This window comes from Diabrotica undecimpunctata, chromosome 1 (genome assembly GCF_040954645.1).
Source record: "Diabrotica undecimpunctata isolate CICGRU chromosome 1, icDiaUnde3, whole genome shotgun sequence".
NCBI classification, from domain to species: Eukaryota; Metazoa; Arthropoda; class Insecta; order Coleoptera; family Chrysomelidae; genus Diabrotica; species Diabrotica undecimpunctata.
Window position 1 is genome coordinate 132,240,681 of NC_092803.1, and position 25,278 is coordinate 132,265,958.

The following is a 25,278-nucleotide window of genomic DNA, read 5'->3' on the forward strand; positions in this document are numbered from 1 at the left end:
TTAGATTGGATTCTAATTTTGCGAAAGTGACATTCAGTTTTGATAACGGAAACGTCAAATATTATTCGCAAAAAAACAGAATAAAGATATTGATATTTCAAGTTAGGAAAATGGTAACCTTTACAACTGAACATAAAATTCAAATTATTAAATGGCATTATGGAAGTAGTGCCGACGACGTAATCGTTAGGTTTTCGTTTTCATTCGAATGCCCTGTACCGACAAAATCTACAATTCACAACATTATTTTTAAATTTGAAAAAACTGGTTGTGTCAAGAATTGTAGAAAATGCACGGATAGTGATGAAGACGAAAATCAACCAGTGCAATTAATGAAGAACGGGAACAGCGTGAAACTGCCGTATGTAGTCTAGCTAAAATTAATTTTTATTGTAACAGCACCCTAATTTCAAGGGAAACTGGTATTAGTGCTAGAACTGTACGAAATATTTTAACAAGAAACAAGTACCACTGCTACTAAATGCAAAAAACTCAAGAAATTTTTCCTACTGATTATGAACGACGGGTGGTATTTTGTGAGGACATGATGTAACGCACCAATCGTGACGAAGATTTCATGAAAAAAAAATCTTGTTTACAGATGACTCTTCTTTTTCTTTAACTGGCCATCACAATCCATCTGTTACCGTAGAGTACTCTACAGATAATAGGCACATAAGTGTTCCTTACAAAACACAATACCGTCAAAAAGTCAACGTCTGGTGGACTAGTATTTTAGGTGACAACGTAATTGGCCCTTTTTTCATTGTGGGCACTTTGTGTCGTCGTAAATACCGAGATATCCTAAAAATCACATCATTCCAGCAGTTCGAGCATTACCTATTAATTTGGATGAAATTTAAATGCCGCAAGACAGCTGTCCAGCTTACAATGCACGGAAGGTGTTAGATTTTTTTACACATTACATTTCCAGATAAAGTTATTAGTACAAAAGGTACCATATAAATGCCACCTCGCTCTCCTAATCCTGTACCTTTGGACGTTTTCGTATGGGGTTATGTGAAGCAACAAATTTACCGACATGAGCATGAACGTGCCGAAAATTTAGACGAATTACGTCAAAAAATCACTCGACCCGTAAGCATAGTGCTTACGGGTCTATCACAGACATGTGGTTACATGTTATTATTCTCTCGGACATACAAGTCTATATAATATTTTTTCTCAGTTCGTTGCGTTGTCTTAATGCTCTATTGTCAGATAATTTTTTTCCATACCTGTATATCTCACATATAGGATTCCGAGTTTTCCTTGTCACTCTATAAAAAGATAAGGTGGAGCCCTTTATTCTTTTTATTTAGTTCTATATTTTATCCATTTTCTTTAAGTTAATATGATTCTCTTTTTACTTTCTTTCAGCTTTCAGTATTTCCGGTTTAGCGATCTGCAGACTCACGTCCCAACGCTCGCCGTTGTGACTTTCAAAACATCTGAGAGCCGTCACATAGTGAATCTTAAATTCCAAAGCTTATTTACGTTACAAGGTTAAGAAATTTTAAATTATCAATATTTGTACAAACTAAAATAATACTAACCTGATGGTCCAAAAAATTCTATCAAACCTTCAACGCAACCAGATATATAAAGAGCACTGCTAACAATGTTTGCAAAGAAAAATAATGTACCGATTGATCCACCAAACTCAGGTCCCAGTGTTCTGCTTATCATAACTGAAAAAAATAGTTTAAGTTTGAAAATGGTTTAAAAACGAAAGAAAATGTTTGTGTGTGTTTAGGGTGTTCATCGTTTAGACATTGTTTTTTTTTTAGTAAAATTAGTTGTCTGAAAATCGTTTCAGAACCATATAATGTATACACCATGACGAATGATTCTTCGTATAAATGTCTAAGAACCTTTTTCCTACTAATACATAAACTTCTAAGCAGATGAACACCTGGAATCTACAATACCATTTGGATACATTTTTTAAATAATTTTAAAGAATTAAAAATGGTTTTATTAATTATTTCTTTTGCATTTATATTTTTTATATTTTGTAATATATATATATATATATATATATATATATATATATATATATATATATATATATATATATATAATATAAATTATCCTTTCCCAAGTTAAAATGCTGCTTTGCTGCTTTTCTAATTTGCTGCACCGTAGTGAAGATGACCAATAGTCAGGAATACGTATACACGGTTGCCTTCCATCTTATACACATATTTTATTATATATATTTTTTTCCTTGTTGTGAGCTATGCCGGTACCTACTAACTTTATTTTGTTATTAACTAGCATTAACCTTGTCTTATATATATATATATATATATATATATATATATATATATATATATATATATATATAAAGGTAAAAGATATCGGCATAGCTCGCAATAAAAAGAGAAAAATATAATAAAATATGTGTATAAGATGGAAGGCAACCGTATATACGTATTTCTGACTATTGGTCGTCTTCAGTACGGTGCAGCCAAGTTAGAAAAGGAGCATATTAACTTGGGAAAGGATCACTACTGGAGCAATGCGACCAATTTGTGGCAATAATGTTAGAAGACTCTGAGGTTTCCAGAGCAACAACCAACACATCCACGGAGGAAGCTAAGCTACCTGAAGAAAGAAATGCCAAACGTTTAAAACGTTTCAAACAACAAGAAAAAGGATAATTCGAGTTAATAGTAAAATAAAGGTAAAAGATATCGGCATAGCTCGCAATAAAAAGAGAAAAATATAATAAAATATGTGTATAAGATGGAAGGCAACCGTATATACGTATTTCTGACTATTGGTCGTCTTCAGTACGGTGCAGCCAAGTTAGAAAAGGAGCATATTAACTTGGGAAAGGATCACTACAGGAGCAATGCGACCAATTTGTGGCAATAATGTTAGAAGACTCTGAGGTTTCCAGAGCAACAACCAACACATCCACGGAGGAAGCTAAGCTACCTGAAGAAAGAAATGCCAAACGTTTAAAACGTTTCAAACAACAAGGAAAAGGATAATGCGAGTTAATAGTAAAATAAAGGTAAAAGATATGCCGATATCTTTTACCTTTATTTTACTATTAACTCGCATTATCCTTTTTCTTGTTATATATATATATATATATATATATATATATATATATATATATATATATATATATATATACAGTAGGACCCCCATTATCCGGGGCTCTATTAACCGGGGTAGCAAAAAGCAAATTTTTTATTTTTGTTATTTTTATTTACGTATTTATTTTTTTTAAGTGTTTTATACGCAATATATTTTATATGTATGTATAACATATACTAAATCCGAAAAATATGCTCCTGGTCACAAAACTAGCAAAGAACGGCTTACAATTATGACATGTTGTAATGCTTCAGGAGATCATAAATTAAAATTAACTGTCATTAGAAAAGCGGTAAAACCTCGATTATTCAAAGGAACTGAAATAAGATGTCTTTCTTGTGACTATTACAACCATCGAAAAGCTTGGATGAACCAAACAATCTTTTCGTCGTGGTTTAAAGATAAATTCGTACCTTCAGTGCGTCACCACTTGAAAAAGAAAGGTCTACCTCTTAGAGCTGTTTTATTACTTGACAATGCTCCTTCCCATCCAGCTGAGTCGACTTTGACAACTGAAGATGGACAAATTTTTGTTCATTATCTTCCACCAAACGTCACATCCCTGATCCAACCGATGGATCAAGGGGTAATATCCAGTTTAAAGAGAAGATACAAAAAAATATTTCTGATGTTTCTCCTTGAAGGGAATAACAGCAAAGATTTAATAAAAGAAATTTTAAAAAAGTGGACCATAAAAGACGCATTCTTTTCAGTCTGTGAAGCCTGGGCAAACTTACCCTCCAAAACATTGAAACTTTCATGAAGGAAAATATTGGAACAAGATGATGTTGTACAAGAAACCTCAGAAGACCTGGAAACGGAATCATTTCTTGAAATTTTCAAAACTCTCCTGGATTTCATTCATGTTGATAGGAATGACATGAAAAACTGGCTGGAAAATGACAGAGACGAAGAGGGATTTGAACAACTGAGTGACAACGAAATAGCAGGTCTCCACAGAAAAGATGGGCCATCTACTTCGTCGCAGTTTCATTATGAAAACTCGAGAGAACGAAAACTCGCTATTCGTTACGGAAAGAAAAACAATAAAACACAACCAAGTATTGGAGGCAACAGAACTACTAAATTATTTTGAACAGGAGAACGCTGATTATAACAGAATTCTCTTGCTACGGACTATGAGAACTGATATTAGAAAAGAAATTTTTAATAAACAAACTAAAATTACTGATTTTTTCTCCAAATGAAAATTCAATATGTACATAGGTATGTAAAACATTATTGTACATTCATTATACATACATACATACATATTATTATTTATATGTACATAGTTTTGTATACATACATACCATAATTTAATATACACACGTGAAAAAACGTTTGTTTTTAAATAAAAGTGATTTTTCGGATACTTTTTTTTAGTTATCCTTATTTTTAACATTAAGTCAATAAAATAATGTATTTCCATTATCCGGTGTTTTCGATTATCCGTGCACCCCCAAACCCGTCATTAACCCGGATAACGGAGGTTCTACTATATATATATATATATATATATATATATATATATATATATATATATATATATATATATATAGCATTTATTTTCTAAGTGTTACTTCCAAAATCTCCCGTTAAAGAAGCAGAATAACAGGATTATTAGATGATTACCAATTTTTATTATATGCACCCGTACTATAAATTTAAAGTCGAAAAATTTGGTGTTTAGTGAAGATTTCGTTTTATATCTTACAAGTAAGTATTGCAAGTTCGTAGTAAATAAATATTCTAAAAGGCTAAATATTTTTTAAAACAAGTATAACTAGCGGACCAACTCGACATCGAGTTTTTTAAATGAAATTTTTATTTTGCGAGAAAAATATACAATATATACAATGACCTGAAGTAAAAATATTTTTATCAATAACTCAAAAACTATAAATGATAATTTCGTGAACTTACATTTTTGAACTCTACGTTGAATTCTCTATTAATTTGACTAATAAAAAAGAAACCGGAAGTCGACCTCAAAACCGGAATGCAATTTTTAGTTCATCAAATGTCGACATGGATATCATTTAGCAGTTAATTTTGCATGCTGATCACGAATCTGGTGTCAGATTTGCTCTATCTTGACGTTTTATGCGCGTTTCGGGTCACTTCCGGTGTCGGATCGCAACCGGAAGTACATATTTAGATTCGTCTCGACGAGACCTTTCGATCCATATATACATTGTGGGAAGATATGGAGACTACACTGAAGAGACATTGCAGGAATGTTTAAATGAATTAAAGCAGGAGAAATTTCACACCGAAAAACGGAGGAAACGTACAACATATTAAGAAGAACAATTTTAAACAAACTTAAAGGATGACACCTAAGGAAACCTGGAAAACAGCCCATATTTTCTTTACAAGAATATTTTGTTCAGTGTATTGTTGCTTTGTTACAGTTTGGCTTTCCCGCAGATACAACAGAATTGCGCCACGTTATTAAGGATTATTTGGACAGACATCCAAACGGTAGGGAAGTTAAGATTTTCCAGAATAATTTGACTGGTCTAAAATGGGCCAATTCGTCTATAACCAGACATTCGTCAAGAAACAAACCTTACGGATGATCCAGGAAAAAAGAGGATACTCTTGAAGAAAGCTTGCAAGTATCCTGAATTAATTTGAAATGCATCGAAGACTTCCATTTCCATTATGTTTGCAGGAAATGTGGCTGGGGGACTGTTGCATCCATATATTGTTTATCGAGCCAACAAGATGTGGACCACGAGTACGGAAAATGGGCCAAAAGGATATCACTTCAAATGATACCTTGACTAAGAAAATTAAAAGGAAAGAAAATCCTAATATGCGACGACCTTTCTTCCCATTTGACAGTTCATTCGTTTAGCCCCAATAGAACACACTTAACTCAGTCTCTGGAGGTGGCATTTTTCGCCCAGTTAAAATAGTATGGAAAAAAGTGCTATCGGACTTGAAACTATCGGAAGCAGGAATTAAAAATAGAAATATTCATAAACAGAACTTCCCACCACTATTAGAAAAATTGATGGAAATTATTGCACCAACCATCAAAGATAATTTGATATCCGGTTTTCGCAAATGTGGGATATTTCGTTTAAATGTATTATCCCGTATACCTCGAAATTCAAACAACACAGATGTGGTAGAATCTGCGTTTAGGATATTAGTTATTGGGCTAAAAGCACAACACTAACCTAGGAATAAGCCACAATAGAGCTTTTAGGCAGAGTGGAAGGGTGGTTAAGGTTCCACTCATACTGAACCTAATCTAACCTACATTTAATATCAAATTTATAATTAAAATTTAGGTAAGACTGCAATTTTCTACAATATTTTTAGCTCTACCTGCGTGCGCACCGAATTTTTCAAAACGCAGGGAAAACAGTTCTTTAAGAAAATCAACAGAACGAAAATCAATCCTGAAATTACATACTGTCACTTGAATTTACTTTCATATCTATACTGAAGTAACACTAGATCAATTTTGCTTTTTGCCCTATGATAATTTCCATTTTTAAATGTAATTTTAATAACACCAACGTTTTGATGAACTGGGCGTAAGTTTCTGTTATATGTTAACAATGTTATTTTGATAAAGTTTATTTGCTTTCTTTTTGTAACGTATATCTGAGTTTCAAAGATTTAAACTGTGGACTTACAATATGCACCGCCTCCTTCAACAGCTCCATTTGTAGATATAGCACAAATTGACATGACAGTAAAAACTAATATACCATATGCGATTGCGAACTGGGTCAACGTCACCAACAAACCTGCGTTTCCTACAATGTATCCTGAAATAAAACACATAAGTAATCAGTCAAGGAGTGTAAGCTGTCACGGCAGGAGTTTTCTAACGGTACACTGTTTTCGCAGTTTATAGGCCGTCGTCTAGAATAATTTCTTTCTGATGTTTCGTATGTAACTGCAACTACAAAGGTGATACAACAACGGCCGTAACTGCCTCATTCATCAGTGAACAGATTGCAGTTTGGGACGTTGCCGCATCGCATCTGATAATGTCTACTGTAGAATCAGACGAAACGCCTATAAGCCCAGAAAAAACAATCTACCACCATCAAACTAGGATAAAGACACTGTCTAACAATCTTATATAATTAGTGTCATTCTTAATTTAAATAAATATTATAAAATTTTTATTCTATAAGTCAATTTTTGAATTGTAACTGATAGATATTTTTTTTATTTTATCATACAGCAAACTCTAATAATAAATTTATAAATGAATACAAACAGTAGGAGTATCATATGTAAACCAAACAAGTGTTGAGGACACAAAACGAAAGAAGTACCAGATGACCATAAATCAAAAGCTAGGAAATACTAAAGGAAAGATGGAGGGTCAAAACGTAGAACAACTATGGAACTGCCTCAGAGAGGTTATAATAAATACATCGACAGAAGTATGTGGAACAAGTAAGAAAACATTAAAAGAAAACAAACTGCATAGTGGAATGAAGAAATAAAACAACAAATTAAAAGAAAGAAAAGTGCTTGGAAAATATACTTACAAAATAAAACACCAGAAAGATATGAAGAATATAAAAGATATAGAAGATTAGTAAAATAATTTGTTACAAAGGCAAAAAGGACAAATGCACAGAATTTGGGAGAGATGAAGATAATATTTTCAAGGGACGCTACAAACACTATCAAGAAGAAAACAACCTGTTCAGTCAAAGAATAGAAAATGATAATGTAATGTTCAATAACCATATGAACTGCAAAAAGCTATTGCAGAAATGAAAAACGGGAAGGCACCAAGGTATGACAGAATAACAAGTGAAATGATGAAAAAAATGGGATAAAATATAACAGAGTTATTACTAAAGATATTTAATGTTATATGGAGAGAAAAAACAGATACCAATTAACTGGCACAATGCTCAGATAGTACTGATTTATAAAAAAGGTGATAGAACGGATTGCAACAATTACAGACGAATAACACTCTTAAGTACTGCCATGAAAATATACAAAAAAATATTGAACAAAACAATTACAAATCGGATTCAGAAAAGGCAGAAGCAACCATGATCATATATTTACCATCAAGCAAATAATAGAATGGGAAATAGAAACGCAAGATCGTAAAAATTATGGAAGATATTAGAAACAAAAGGTATTAGTAACAAAATGATAAGGGGAATTAAAAACATTTACAATAGCAATATCAGCTATATCATCAGTCAAAACAGAACATCATTTACTACAAACGAGAGTCTGAGACAAGCAGGAGGGTTAAGTCTAACGCTATTTATAATATACATGGATGAGATAATTAAGGAATATAACGTAAAGTAAAAATGCAAGTGGGTTATAGAAATTTAAGAAGAGTAGACGTTTCAAAAGGAGCATTCGCCGACGACGTCGTCAATTGAAAATTAAAAACAACTACACAAAGACCTACAGAAATAGGTATGGAATAAAGTACTAAAACAATATGGAATGACAATTAATAAAAATAAAAAAAATAGTTATGGTGATAGGAGAAAATAAAGACGAAGAAAAGATACGTACAAAAAATGGAAGAAGTAAATATAGAACAAGCATAACCTTCCAATACTTAGATAGTAGGAGTAGAATTAGAAGACAACGGAAGACAAGAAATAATAGAATTATAAAACGATGAACTTATACTATGCAAATCTATAAATAAGACTGAAATTACAAGAAAAACAAAAATTAATGTGTTACAAATAGAGCCAACTTTAGAATATATTGAAAGAAGGCAAATCAGTTGGTGAGGTCATTATCTTCAGAGAATGAAGAATACAAAATCGATGAAAGAAATTTGGCAAGTACAAACCAAAAGAAGTAAGAAGAAAGGTAGACCACCACAAACATGTGATAGAACCCTAGGAAACATTATCGAAAAAATCGGAACAACATGGAGAGAGGCAATGCAGCTGGCCAGCAATGAGAAGGAATAGGTCAGCTTTGTACATAATGTAAATATACAGTAGAATATAGCACGGATGGAATAGAAAAACCAGAAATTCAAAGAATAGTAAAGGGAAACAAAGCTTACTTTTCACTCGCCCATGTATTCCGCTTCAAAAACACACACTGGAGATCGAAAATCAGGTTTTACAAAACTATTATCAGACCAATAGTATGTTAGGGATGCGAGACATGAGTGATGACAGAAGACACAAAACGAAAGTTGGAAGTCTTTTAAAGAAAAGTCAAGTAAAAAAAAAAAAAGATATTTGGACCTGCACACAACCAAACTTATATGGAATCACCATGTATTTCAAACTAATATTTATTTCTTTTGAGAAAACTTGTTATTGTTTAGATAGATAGGTATAGATTATTTATTTTAGTTGAAGTAAATTGAACGAAAATAAATAAACTTACTTTCGCTTTCAAAAAGGAAAATATGCCTTATGTGGGGTTAACGTATGTGCAAAGGGGAAACATTATTGGTCTTGTGGAGCAATGAATGTCTCAGAGGGACATAGCTACAGTAATATGCATAAAACAGGGCGTTGTGTAAAAAACCTATGCTAATTATCAGGTTTTAGAAACGCTTAAGAATAGACGCCAAATAAAGTCGCCAAAAAGTAACAACGGCCTGCCACAATCGTGTTATTGTCCAAGTAGCTAGAAGAGACCTAACAATTTCTCACCCGCAACTTCAAAAGCAGTTTTTGGAAGGTACAAGTGTAAGTGTTTCAGGTGAAACGATAAGAAGAAGACTTCGTGCCCAAGGAATATACAGCAGTAGACAGTTACGGATTCCCGAATTAACCAGGCAGCACAAGATTGATCGCCTAAATTGGTGTATTCAATACCAAAACTGGAACATTGGAAATTTTCAAAATGTGCTATTTTCAGACGAAACCAGGATTTGTGTAAAATCATATGACCAATGATTTGTGTACTAGAGGGTGAGGAAGACAAGAAATAACGGAAACAGCCAGATCTGTTCACAGACCTAAAGGAGGAAGTGCTATGTTCTGTGGAAATAATATGGTGGGTAAAAAACTTCTTTAATTTCGATTCAACCAATTTTAATAGCTCGAAGGTATGTTGATTTGGTTCTAGACCTCTAGTTAGACCTAGTTAGAAAAAGTGCAGTGAGAAAAAATTTAATTTTTATGCATTATAATGCACCTCCTCATACCAGCAGAGTCACTAGAGACTTCCTTGAAGTAGAAGATATCGCTATTTTGTAGTAACCTGCTTGCTCACCCGACCTTACTCTATAGAATATTTATGGAATATGCTTAAAAAAAGAATTAGACATCGCCGGGATAATCCACAAAACACCGTACATCTAATACAAGTTGCTCTTAATGAAAATAAACAACCTACCACAATAAAATGTTGACTGTTTAGGAGCATGCCCACGCGAATTGGAGCTTGCATAAGGCCTAGGGTTAGTAACACTGACTACTAAAATAAACATAAATAAATAAAAAAAATTGAAACATCATTCCTTGTACATTGAAATTTTGTATACTATTGACTTCAAAATAAATAATTTCAATTTTATTATTTCAGAATTATGGGTTTCTTTAATTTTTATGTATTGGTGATTAAATTGCTTTAAAATAAATACTCTTTGACTTCGTAAGCTTGTTTTTTTAAATTCGCTTAAAATAATAAGAAATATCAGATGATTCCATATAAGTTTTGTTGTGTGTATTAACGAAAATGGAGTATAGAGATTCTGGTACAACCATGAACTTTACCAACTATTCAAAGAGACACCGATCTCAGAACAGCAAGGTTGGATGCATAGTTTGGAGAAGGCCAAGGCTCGATTTGGGCTGTAGCGCCATTGGAGAGAGAGATAGTTAAGTTTATAAATAAGATGAAGTTTGTTATTAATATTGGATTTTATTTCTATTATAATGTATTGTCGCCTTACATCACTAAGTGGTATAAGGGTTTTTGAAAAAACATATACAATTAAAAATTTTCCATTGCCGAATATAAATATGCATAACATACCATAAAATTTCAAAAATAAACATTTAAACTTTTGTTTTATTGTTTTAATTGATGCAGTCTTATTGTTTTTTAATTGCACGTGAATTATTTTTTACCTCTAAGTTACAATAATTATTGTCTATGAGCATGTGTGCTTGGTTGTTTAGTAACTTCCAGCCACTTTCAGTCGATATCAAAACTTGAACAACATAGCACAAAATTAAATACTAAATTTACTAGTCACTTATCACGGAGATCAGTAAATTGCGTATAAGCACAATTGATATATCTATAGTATAAAATCAACATTTTTATTTTTATACTAGTTAATTGATAGATTTTATTTTATTTACAAGGAGATACTTACCCATTCGCAGAAATATAAGCGCTGAAAACATGGACAAAGTCACTGGAGAAAACACTCCTGCAAATGTTCCCAAGGTCCTAGTGCTAGATTCTTCAGAGAATGTTCCAAACTCCACATACCCCATCCCGCTATTACTTCCATGACTACTACCATCTCTGTTAAAAAAGCCTAAAAGGGATAAAGAATACAATAAATCAATGTGCTTAAAAGAAGTAACAAAAATATTAAAAGAAATAAATTTTGAAGCCGGTGTTAATAAGTGAAAAAGTAATAAATGTAAAAGTACCCAAGGTAAAACATCTCAGCTCTACAATTAACACTTTCAATATCGGATCAATTTACTTCTTGGTATCTACTTATACTACAGATCTAATAGATATACCTGTGGATATATCATCTACTAATTGCCGTACTTTATATATGGTCTCACACATCCTTCTCATAAGCGAAGTACAACTCAACAGATATAACTGCAACGCTCAAGGTCACTTCATCGATAAAGGGGGGAGCCTATAGTCAGTTGTATACAAGTCCCCAAAGCGTAAACACCCGTATACTTACCATTGAACATCAATTTTACTGCGTTTGCTACGTTGTCAGATATCTTCGTAATTCGTGAAATACTTATTTTTTGTTGAATTTTCATATTAAAAACTAGGAGACGAAATAATTTTTTATTAAAATGAATCGCGTAAGTGCCGTAAAAAATCGGATTCTGAGTGCAAAAACTCGTGAAATTATATACCCGGTTTTAAAATTTATGCAACAGGAAAAAGAAGGAAATGTTCTTATTGAGTTATCGAAAGTGCAAGAACGAGTAGCTGCTTTAACAGGTAAATTGATTGTATATTTAAATTAAAATGTATATACAGTATACTCCCTTTATAACGAACACGGTTATTACGAGGTTTCGCTTATAACGAGGTACATTAGATGTCCCGTGAAATTTCTATTGAACTATAACCCTTTATAGCGAGGTAAATTTGCTTATAACGAGAAAAAATAAGATTGAAAAACGTGTTTTTTACGTTTTGGCCCGGTCGTAGCTATAAATAAATACCCTTTTTGAACTGCGGGCCGCCCGCAATAAACTTCTTACAATTTATGATTCTTAGTCGGAAATATAAAATTTATGATTCACAAGTGTCATTGTATTGGGTTGACCATTCACACGTGTTTTAAAGGTTGTCAGAAACTTTATCCAAGGACAAAACGCAAATGAAGAAGCATAAAACTGTTTCACATCTTTAGAAAATATGATAGATAGAATACTGGACAATTTAAAGCAGTCAAAAATGACAAAATAACTTTATACGCTTTATACATATTTACAGAATACAGATTTTTTGTTTTAACGTATATCATTGACAGTAAAAGTAAACAACTCTTTTTTGTTTTAATGCATTTCATTGACAATAAAAGTAAACAACTTTGTTTTAAAAACGCCATTCAAACAATATTTATTAGCATCTTATATTGCTCCGAATGGCTTCACTATAGAAAGTTAATGTTTTAGAAAACCACATATTCATATGTATGCACAGTATTATTGTTGTTGGATATAACGAGATCCGCTTATAACAAGGTAATTAGTCTGCCATTTCAGTTCTCGTTATAGAGGGAGCCTACTGTATATATATATATATATATATATATATATATATATATATACAGTATACTCCCTCTATAACGAACACGGTTATTACGAGGTTTCGCTTATAACGAGATACATTAGATGTCCCGTGAAATTTCTATTGAACTATAACCGTCTATAGCGAGGCAAATTTGGTTATAACGAGAGAAAATAAGATCCAAAAACGTGTTTTTTACGTTTTTAGTCCGGTCGTGGCTTATAAATAAATACCTTTTCAAACAGCCCCTCAATAAACTTAACTGCAGCCCGCAATAAACTTCTTTACAATGAATAAATACAACTGTTTCACATCTTTAGAAAATATATGATAGAATGATACTGGACCATTTAAAGCAGTTAAAAATGACAGAGTTCTTAAAATTGCAGAAGCAATAGTTTATGTTATCCTTGAAAATACGATTTATACATTATGTAGTTGGAAAAAAATATAAGTACAGCTTTTTTGTTTCAACGTATATCATTGATAATAAAAGTAAACAACTCTTTTGTGTTTTAATATATTTCATTGACAATAAAAGTAAATAACTTTTTTTCAAAAACGCCATTCAAACAATATTTATTAGCATCTTATATTGCTCCGAATGGCTTCACTATAGGAAGTTAATGGTTTAGAAAACTACAGATTCATATGTATGCACAGTATTATGATTGTCTGATATAACGAGGTAACGAGGTCTGTCATTTCAGTTCTCGTTATAGAGGGAGTCTACTGTATATATATATATATATATATATATATATATATATATATATATATATATATATATATATATATATATATATATATATATATATCATCATCATCAGTGGTGCTACAGCTCTAGTTGAGCCTTGACCTTCCCCAGCCTATTTCGCCAGTCGTTTCTGTTCATCGCCAACCGTTGCCAATTTGCCGCGCCGATTTTCCTTGCGTCCTCGTCCACACCGTCCCTCCATCTCAGTCGTGGTCTGCCTCTACTCCTATTTCCCACTGGGACCGATAATAGAGTTCGTCTGGGTGGGTAATTTTCATTTGCTCTTGACACATGTCCAGCCCATCTAAGCCTACCTATTTTTATGAAGGATATTACATCTCTACCATTTACTATTTTTTTATACTTCTCGTACAATTCGAAATTATATCGCCTTCTCCAAATACCATTCTCACAGAATGCGCCCATTATTCTTCTTAGTATCTTCCTTTCGAAGACGAGCAGAAGATTTGCGTCTGTTTTGGAGATGGTCCATGTTTCTGACCCATATGTCGGCACTGGTAGGATGAGTGTTCTATATATTATTAGTTTGGTTTTCTGGCTTAAATTTCTGTTTTTTAGCTGCTTGCTTAGTCCAAAATAACATTTGTTTGCTAGCAGTACCCTCCGTTTTACTTCTTCAGATGTGTCATTATCGTTTGTTATGAGAGAACCCAAATATGTAAACTTATTTACTACCTCAAAATTATATTGTTCTATACTGAAATTTTCTTCGGCGTTTCTAGCTCTATCTCTGTTATTTGGAATAGATGCTAACATTTTGGTTTTTTCCTCGTTTATTTTAAGGCCCATATTTTGTGCGGCTCTCAAGAAGGTGGAAGTCATCTCTTTAAGTCCTCGTGTAGTACGTGCGATCAAATCCAGATCGTCAGCGTAAGCCATAATCTGCGTTGATTTATTAAAGATTGTTCCCCTATTGTGTAACTCGGCATCTCTTATAGTCTTTTCTAACGCTATATTAAAGAGAAGGCACGCCAGCGCGTCTCCCTGCCGTAACCCTGCATATGTTTCAAACGCTTGTGACATATCGCCTTGTATTTGCACTCTGCAGATCACTTTACTCATAGTTGTTTTTACGAGCCTTATTAATTTATGGAGAATGTTAAGTTCATTCATGGCTTCGTATAATTTACCTCTTAGGACGCTATCATACGCTGACTTAAAGTCCACAAAGAGATGGAACGTGTCAATATTAAATTCATTGGTTTTTTCTAAGATTTGACGTAGCACAAAAATCTGGTCAATTGTTGACCTACCTGGCCTAAAACCGCTTTGATACTCACCAAGGATTTCTTCCACGTACGTACTTAAACGGCTGTACAGGGTGTTGGAGAATATTTTATACATTGTATTCAGAAGAGTTATACCCCTATAATTTTTACATTCCAACAAATCTCCCTTTTTGTGCAGTGTACATATGATTCCAGTGCACCATTCCTCTGGCATTTGTTCTTCTTCCCAGACTTTGACTATTATGTTGTGAATTTGGTGCATAATGCTGTTACCTCCATGTTTGATGAGCTCTGCGGGGATACAATCCACTCCTGGGGACTTGCTATTTTTGAGTCGTGTGATTGCGTCTTTCACTTCAAATATTGAAGGAGGTTCTACGTGAGTGTTATTTCTTGGTTTTTGGGGTGACGCATCATTTTCCACTTCGGTACCAAGTAGTTCTTTGAAGTGCTCAACCCATCTGCTTTGTACTGCGTCAGCGGTATTGACTATATGTCCATTTTTGTCTCTACACATCGTCAGCCGTGGTTTAAATTCTTTTCTTGTCTTATTTAGGATATTATAGAACTTTCTAGTTTCATTTTGCCCCTTTAATGATTGAAGCTCTTGCATAATCTGGTTTTCGAAGGTCCGCTTTTTCCTTCGATGTATGCGTTTTTCCTCCTTCCTAAGATCTTTGTACATTTGCTCCTTATCCCGTGTTCTTCTTTGTTGCATAAGTTTATATGCATAATTTTTTCTTTTAGTGATATCTTCACATTCATCGTCGAACCAACTGTTGCGTGGAGTGGATTCTTCTGGTCCTAGGACGTTGTTTGCCGCTTCCTTAATTGTTCTTCTACATATATCCCATTGCTCGCTAGCTGTTAAATTCTCATCTGTTGTGCTTTCATGTTCAAGGTAATTTTGATACCTTTCTAGTGCACGGGGCTCTTTCAAGAGTTTTAAATTGTAGCGAGTACTTTTCTTGCCCTTTTCTTTTTTTGCATTTGAGATTCTTGCTCTTATTTTTGCGCCTACTAAGAAGTGGTCTGAATCTATATTAGCTCCACGATAAGTACGTACATCCATTAGATTAGAGAAGTGCCTGGTTTCTATTAGGATGTGATCTATTTGATTTTTGGTTGTACCATCAGGCGACGTCCATGTTACTTTATGGATATTCTTATGGGGGAAGTAGGTACTTCCAACGACCATGCCCTTGGATGCTGCAAATCCTATTATTCTATTTCCATTGTCGTTGGTGACGTCATGAGCACTGCATTTTCCGATGTATGGACTATATATATTTTCTTTCCCTATTTTTGCATTAAGATCTCCAATTATGATCTTGATGTCGTTTCTGGGACATCTATCGTAGATGGTCTCTACTTCCTCATAGAATTGATCTTTGACATCCTCTTCTTTGTCTTCGGTTGGGGCATGTACATTTATGAAACTGATGTTAAAAAAACTTACCTCTTACTCTTAGGTAACATATTCTTGGACTTATTGGTTTGAAGTCCATAATAAGATGTTTTACTTTTTTGTTAACAATGAATGCGGTCCCGAATTCGTGATTATTCTTGTGACAGCTGTAATATATATCGCATTGTCTCTTGCTATATATATATATATATATATATATATATATATATATATATATATATATATATATATATATATATATATATAGCAAAACTGGTAGGATTATCGACCGAAACGTAAATAACAATTTATTGTAGTGGTGTATCGGGTATGCAGTCTGTTATTTGAAAAAAACTCTTTTTTTTTTCTTTTATTTCTCTATATTTCGCTAATTTTTTGTCAGCTTCATCAGGAGACAACTAAAATATGGTTAAAATTTGTATAAATATAAGGTGAGAATAAACAATGAATTACTTACAGATTTAGGGTTTAATAATATATATATATATATATATATATATATATATATATATATATATATATATATATATAAATATACATATAAATGTTTTGCATACTTAGATTACCATTTTTTTGTTATAAATCGAATATAAAAAGAGGTGCTGTTATAGAAAGATAGAAAATAATCGAATAAGAGGAAAAGTTAATATAATATTCAATTGTTATAGGTGTCGCTTTCTCCAGAGTCAAAAAAATCGCTAAAGATGGTCGTGAGGTTGCAAATGGAAAAACCCTCAAATTCTCCACACCTAATAAACGACAAAAAAGTCCTCAAAAATACAGCTAGATCCATGTGATCAAAGTACATTACGGAGACAAATATATGACTTCCATCTTCGCGATAAGCAAGTTCCCACAATTAAAAAAATTCACCAAAAATTTGTAAATGAATTGAACTATGCGGGAAGTAGAGAAAGTATGAGGATGGAATTCCACAAACTTGCGTTTCGCTGGAAAAAAACAGCCGACAACAGAAAAATGTTGATAGAGAAACACGAAATTAGACATTTAAGGTTGCTATATCTGAGGAAAATCAAGGAAGCAAGGGATGCAAACAAATGTAGTGTTTACTGACGAAACTTATTTACTAACGAGCCATATTGCAAAAAACAATTGGTGTGATACCAGTAATAATTTACTTAAAAAACCAGTGTCAAAAGGGCAACGTTTAATTATTGTTCGGACTGGAAATGAAGAAAGATTTGTTCCTGGTTCTTATTTGAGGTGGCAGTCGACGTCAAATTGTGGAGACTATCATGATGACATGACTAAGCAAATTTTAAAAAATGGTTGGAAGAACATCTTTTGTGTAACTTGCCTCCGAATAGTGTAATAGTGTTAGATAATGCGCCATACCATTATACACAGGAAGATAAATGTCCCACATCCGCATCGAAGAAGTGTATTATGCAGGAATGGTTTCGGGAAAGAAATATTGCATATACTGCCTCTATGTTAAAGTCTGATCTCTATAATATATTAAAATTGCATAAACCTCGTTATGTAAGTATGCAATCGATAGAATTATACGAGCACAAGGACATGATGTATTTAGACTCTCACCATACCATCCAGATTTGAATCCAATTGAAATGGTTTGGGCAGCTTTGAAATCATATGTGGGAGCCAGAAATATAAACTTTACATTTACGTCAATCCAGCAGCTGTCGGACGAATTTTTTCAAACATTTCCTGTGGAAGAGTGGAAAAATAACAGACAAAGTCATCGCAACTGAACGTGAATTGATATCAAAGGAGCCACTAATTGATGTAGTCGTAGATCGTATTTTTATTAATCCAGACGAAGATTCAGATAGCGACGATTTACAATTAAATTCCGACAGCGAAAATAGCGACCTTGATGATATTTGAAAATAAAAACAGGTAAATCTATTTTTATAAGCTTATTTCTACAACCGTTGGAAACAATTGATTTTAACTAAATATCGCAATTCTCAGTATGAAACAAATTTAGCTTTCTAATTTAATAGACTTCCATTCATTCAGTTCATTTTAATGATTATGACTAATAACTTCAGCAAGTAACATATTTGATCAATTACCTTAAACATTTAAACTTTGATATTAGTGCTCTGATAATAAATACATGAACAAATTCATTACAGTAATTATGGAGTATTAATATTACAGTACATTACAGATGGACAACCTCTAAAATAATATTCGATTAGGCAACACCGCATCAACCAACGTCTGTCGTGTCTGGTCGTGTCAAATCGTCACCGTTGCAGTTAAATCTGATTTACTGTACATGATATTTTAGTCCGAGTAGTATGGGCGCACTAAAAATATTCTCATTCCATATTTTTGCGCAATCTTACTTGAAACAGTCCTCTTAGAACAAAAGTGCGTCTTGCCAAGAGAAAATGATGGTCAAACATTGTTGAAACAATATTTTTTCAACAAATTGCAAAATTTAATATCTTTTGTCCAGATTAAGTCTATTTAGGCTAATCGGCTAATTCTTAGAGCAAAAAAGGTATGTGCGTAGTAACTTTTCTCTAAAATGCATTGTTTTCAAGTTATAAACAATTTAAGGTCCGAAAAAGCGCGAAAATGGTCATTTTCAAAGCTCGATAACTCGAGTGAAAATTAATATTTTTAAATAATATACGAGAAGGAATATTCACATAGACCTATTAGGGAAAATGGAATGAAAAATATCTCCCTTCGTATAACTGTGGTTAATTCAAAACCTTTTTGTCATTTACTGACTGGTGAAATCTAGTTTAAATAGACTATTTAAACTAGATTACACCAGTCTGACAAAAAGGTTTTGAATTAATCACAGTTGTACGAAGGGAAATATTTTTTCAGTATTTAAGCTAATATTTTGAAGTTTAGCAATCGTAAAATTAAACCTAAAACTCCATTTTACAAAATCCCAAACAATTTTTATCCGTAACTTTATTGAAACTCATTATTTTTTTAATTGTTAATTTCGCGATGCGTCGAGTTCCGCGACCGCTATACTCGTATATCTATATATCATGAGTATACAATAGGAGGGCAGCTTTTGTCCAAAAACGTCGATTTCATACTCACAAGCTAAAACTTGTTTTAATCGATAGATTATGATGCCAATATGCTATATGAAAGTATTCCACGGGAACCTATTTATTTATAAAAATTTTAAACAAATTATAAAAAATTGCTATTTTCGCTACAAAATTACCCTTTTTGATAATATAGGTTATTTTAAGACGAAAGTTATTGTTGTGATTTGTTCGCAAAATGCTTATTTTAAGCATACAATGCAAATAAACAATTGAAATGCTGAAAATGTAAATTTTGGCGTTTTCGATGCCATTTTCAATAGGTTGGACATCGGATTAAAAAAAAAAAACAAAAATATGAGATAAAAGCTTAAATGACATAGTTTCAAACTGAGCAATTCCATTTTGATCTTATATTGCCAAAGTTAGTTTAAAAACTCTAAGTATAAAACAAATCCCCACAAGCTTAAGCTTGTTTTAATCGGGAGAATATGATGCTACAACATTACAGTATAAAGTTTACCCAAGTTTTATCACGGAAACCTGCTTATTTATAAGAATTAAAAAAAATAAAAAACATCTCATCGTTGTGTTATTTAATTAAATTAATAAAAATTGGTGGGACACAAAAGTAAACTAGTGTTATGACATTAAAAATATATATTCTACATTATAAAATAAAACTCAACATTTTTACCCTTTAATCATAATAGAAATTTGAAATATTTAATTATAATTATTTTCTACAAGTTATAAATAAGCAGATTCCCGTGACAAACTTTGGGTAAACTTTTTACTGTAATGTAGAATCATATTCTTTTGATTAAAACAATATTCACTTGTAGGTAAGTAATAATCAATGTGTTTCGAACGTTAAAATTCAGAGTCCTATATATCCCGAAACGCAACGGTATATCAATTTGTTTATGAATTTCTTAAACTGACTTTTGCAATATAAAATCATAATATACTCAGTGATATTAGAAGTGTTACACCCAGAAGGAATATTTCTTGAACTTAATTTTTTGGCAACAGAATGACTATATTTAAAACATGCTATGATAACAATACCAATGTTTTTATCTTTTCTACTTTTTGTAAAAATAAAATTTTATCTTTAATTGTTTTTGTGAAGAGACCAATTTGTGAAAACCGGTTTGTATAGAAATTTTTAGTTATTCTCGAGTTCGAAAACACCAAAATAAACAACCTTGTTAGCGATTTTAACAGGGGTAGAATTATTGCGTATAGAGATATTGGTTTGTCCTATCGCAGAATTGGATCGTATTAATTGTACGGAATGACGGTTATGCGTATCTGTCGTGTGTGGACAAACGAAGGTAGCGGAACACGAAGAAAACCAACTGGTCAACCGAGGCGTACCACAGAGCGTCAAGATAGGCGCTTTAGATTACTGGGTCCTCGAGACCGCTTTGCTACTATACGTCAAATTGCTGACCAATGGTTTGGAGTAGTAGGTAGACCTGTTAGTATGCGTACACTATACCGTCGCATTCGAGCCTTTGGACTGGTTTCATTCCGCCCACTAGTGCTTCCTTTGACTGCGGACCACTGTCATCAACGTTAGAATTGGTGCAGAGAACGGCAGCATTGGGTGGCAGAATGGCGTAATGTAGCATTTAGCGATAAATCACGATTCTTTTTAGGAATGCATGATGATCGTAGGATGATAAGACGCCGCCGTGGAGAGCGACCAGATATCGGGTTTGCTATTGAGAGGCATGTACACAGGACAGTTGAAGTAATGGTTTGGGGGGCTATTGCCTATGGTAGCCGATCACCACTTGTATTTATTCGAGGCAATATGACAGCTACGCGTCATGTTAACAACATCTTACAAACCACTTTACTGCCTTATCTCGACGGCCGTCGAGACGTCCTTTTTCAGCAAGCCAACGCGCGTCCCCATATTGCTCGTCAAACTATGGACTTTCTCCAAGAAGCTGGCGTTAATGTTTTGCCGTGGCCGCTCCGTGCTCCGGATTTAAATCCTATCGAACATGCATGGGATATGATGGGAAGGAGACTGTCCACTTTGCACCATCCTCCACAGACTCTGGCACAGTTAATACATGAAGTTCAAGTTGCTTGGAACGAGGTGCCATAAGCAGACATCGATCATCACATTTTGTCAATGCCTAGACGTATACAGTAGTGTATTCAGCTACGGGGACGCCAAACACATTAAATTTTTTTTTATTACTTCTTAATAAAAATTCTTGACAACGTTAACGTTTCATTCTTGATGTAAATCTACCATGTTGCCAAAAAAATTAAGTTCCTAGAAATTATTCCTTCTGGGTGTAACACTTCTAATATCACTGAATATATAATTAAGCATTTTGAAACTACTTGACTTAAGCGTTCATCTCATATTTTTTTTAAATTCGATGAACAACCTATTGAAAAACGTCCTAGAAAAACATTCAAATTTGATTTTTTTTCGACATTCTTAATGGTCTATTTTTGGTCTATTATTAACTCCCGTCTTAAATAACCCAAATTAAAATTAAAAAAAAGTGATTTCGAGGCGAAAAAAGCAATTTTTTATAATTTATTTAAAAATTGTTATAAATAGGTTCCTTGGAAAAATTTCGGTAAACTTTTAAACATAGCATATTGCCAACATAACATTTCGGCGAGAATTTCTGGTCTGGTCCAGATGCTGTGTTATTTTTTACTGCTTTTATTGCTCTCTTTTCTTTTGATTCCAATATACTGGGCCTCTATCTAATTCGTTGTTACAGATAGTATGTCATAATTTTCTCGACTGTCAATATTGAAAAATACCATTAACATATTCTTCTCATTCTCTGTGATGTAGTTCATGATCAAGAATTTTTCGTCGGCATCCTTAGTGCGTAAGTGACATTTTTTCCACATTGTTATAATACCTAATATTTTAATTTCTATTTTTACAAAGAATAAATATCTTTGTAAAATAACATTGGTAAATCATAAAAAGTAAATGTTTGGTTACAAATTTTATACAATGTTTCATGGTGATAAAATGTGCGTTTTTTATGTGATAAGACAAAGATAAAAGTGATTCAAATGTTCATGGATATTTATAACACATTAGCAATTGGAATTAAAATAAATTCAATCACTATTTATACTTGTGAATGTTGTTTATTAATACTACACACTGGTATAATACTATATTGGAATAACAACAATTTGGTGATAAACAAGTCTTCAGTTAATATTATGTTATTAAATAACATTTATGAATGGGAAAATAACAAAAAAAAAATATTTATGCAACTGATTTCGATTCCTTTTTTCCTTTCTTTATTTTTTACTCTTTTGTGTTCACATTGTAGGTAGGTTTTCTTTTACATTACATGTTGTTTTTGTAGAATTATCCAATTAAAATCCACAAGGAAAATAAATTCCTGCAGCTGGCTGTATACCACGTATCACAACAAGAGGTTTAAATCTTTGTATGTAGGTATATTTAAATATACCTACATACAAAGATTTAAACCTCTTTTTGTAATTAATCAATTGCGTGGACTTGAAAAAAACTTATTTTCTTTTATTTGATTTTAAGGCATTTACTTTTACCAGGTTTCGATAAACCAGAAGATTTGAAAAACATTGGTGGGTATGAGGATCATAGTTGTGATTTATATTCATTAGTGATGGACTGGTTACTTATCCTATAAAGACTGAATAGTTACAAAGAATGACAGGAGGAAGAGGAGGTTATAACTTAAACTTTTGGGCAAAATATTCGTTAAAATGGTTTTTGTTCAATATACAATCTCACAGTTCAATATTATTCTAAGTTATTTTTTTGTAACATCTTAGATTTTTAAAATATCTTTTTAGAATACCAGATCAATAATTATTTGTCATAATATGAGGATGTATTGAACAATTCTTAGTTTACTATAGAAGCAAACAAAATTTGGAAGTAAAAGTCCAATAATTTTTTTTTGCTCTGCAAACCTAAGTCTAAAGCTTCTCTTCATTGGAAGAAAATTTTTCTAGATCTGGTGAATAGGGGAGTGTTTGAGCAATGCAAACCGTTGAACCAATTCTTCAATTTCATAATTTCCTTCGACATTCTTTTTTTCAAATTTTATTGTGCAACTATGATTTGACTTCTTGAGGTAAAACTTTAAACTGACACTTCTAATAAGTTATCCTTTTTTGTTGTGTACATATATGGAACATATCTGGAATATGTGTATTGTCGTACATATTTGGAATTTACTCCATTTAGTTTCAATGATTAAAAACTAGGTGGCTGAATTTAAGGCTGGCCATATGTCATCTAGTACTCTGCTGATGTCGTTTTTTCACAAAAAATGTAGTTTTGTTTTCAAAAAAAAAAAGACAAAGATTGTTTTCCATCGGTATAATGTACTTCTGTGTACAAATTTTAAAAAACGGCTCGACAATAGGAGATTTGAATCTAATTCTTTCATCTAAATAGTAAATCATTGTATCCTCTCTTCTTCGCCACAACTGTCTATCCACTAACCTACATCGTTCTAAAATCCTCCTCCACGTTGTGTAGCCATTGCTTCCTTGATCTACCACTCCTCCTTTTACCTTCCATTCTTTTATACAAAATTTTGCTAATATAAAAAATTTCTGGTATAATTTCATTTCTATGAATTTCTAAATATGGCAGTCTGACAGACTATATCTTACAGTTTATGTAATATTTTTCACCTTATTGACTAAACATTAAAAACTACTTTGTGTGTCTGGTTGACTAGTGATACTACAATAAAAACATTATGAGCCACATGCACATAATCTCAAATATCATTAAAATTTGTTAATAATTTTTGTTCATATCGACAAAAATAAGGTATTCTTTGATACTTATAATTATCTTTATAATCATTTTAAGCCTGGTTTCCTAGCAGCTTTTATTTCCTATTTATGTAATACTTCACATTGTTTTTCTCTCTAGTTTTATAATAGTTGCTTCAACTTGCTTCTTTGTATCTTTGTTTTCTCATTGCTCATTGCATGTATCATTGCTCAAATCACAAACTACACTATTATTTAATGCTATGTTTATGGAATTTATCAAATATCATAATCAATGCAATACCTTGGTAAAATAAAGCTGCCAGTTTAACATGGGTCGAGCTTAAGAATAGACAAGGTAGACATTGTCTACCCAAATACAAAAATCCCCAGAATATTTTTAGAAATGTCTTTAAAAATAATTAATATTAGCCAAATATACTAAAAGCCTGCACTATTATTACAGAAAAATTAAAACTAAACTGAACAAATTCTAAACCTAGGACGAAAAATCTTTAGCGATTGGCGCCTATACTATAAAGACAATAGGTACCATATTTGTCTATTAAACGCAGGGATTTATCACAGTCCGACCGAGTCCGACATATACCGACGATGGCGAAATTTATGTCCCGAAGAGACAGTTTCTGATTTGCCTAGCACAACGGACCAAATTAAATCCTTGATATGTGTCGGGCGGGTTTTCAACAATACTTATTTGATTTATTGGAGAATGCTTTAATGCTGTGACGACTTGTGGACATCTTATTTCATTTTTTTTACTCGTCTCAGACAGGTGATTTAAGAGCGTTCAATAGATCTATTTTCTTTTTTAAATAGTTTATTATGGATTCAGTTGATTTCGACCCCGTCATGTTTTTAAAAGAGAATTTGTTTTCTGCGCTTAACTTAGAAGATAAAATTAAATCGAAAAGTAGTCAAAAAACGACC

General features: G+C 32.6%; 1 protein-coding gene across 1 annotated transcript in view; it reads right to left on the reverse strand.

The window, feature by feature from the left end:
• The window catches only part of LOC140431895 (solute carrier family 12 member 9), an 81,293-nt gene that overhangs the window by 53,264 nt on the left and 2,751 nt on the right, over window positions 1-25,278 (reverse strand). The window contains exons 2-4 of the mRNA XM_072519767.1: window positions 11,447-11,614; window positions 6,774-6,908; window positions 1,557-1,691 (exon numbers count right to left, since the gene is read on the reverse strand). Of these exons, the coding sequence (XP_072375868.1) occupies window positions 1,557-1,691; window positions 6,774-6,908; window positions 11,447-11,614 (438 nt within the window). The remainder of the gene's footprint in view (window positions 1-1,556; window positions 1,692-6,773; window positions 6,909-11,446; window positions 11,615-25,278) is intronic.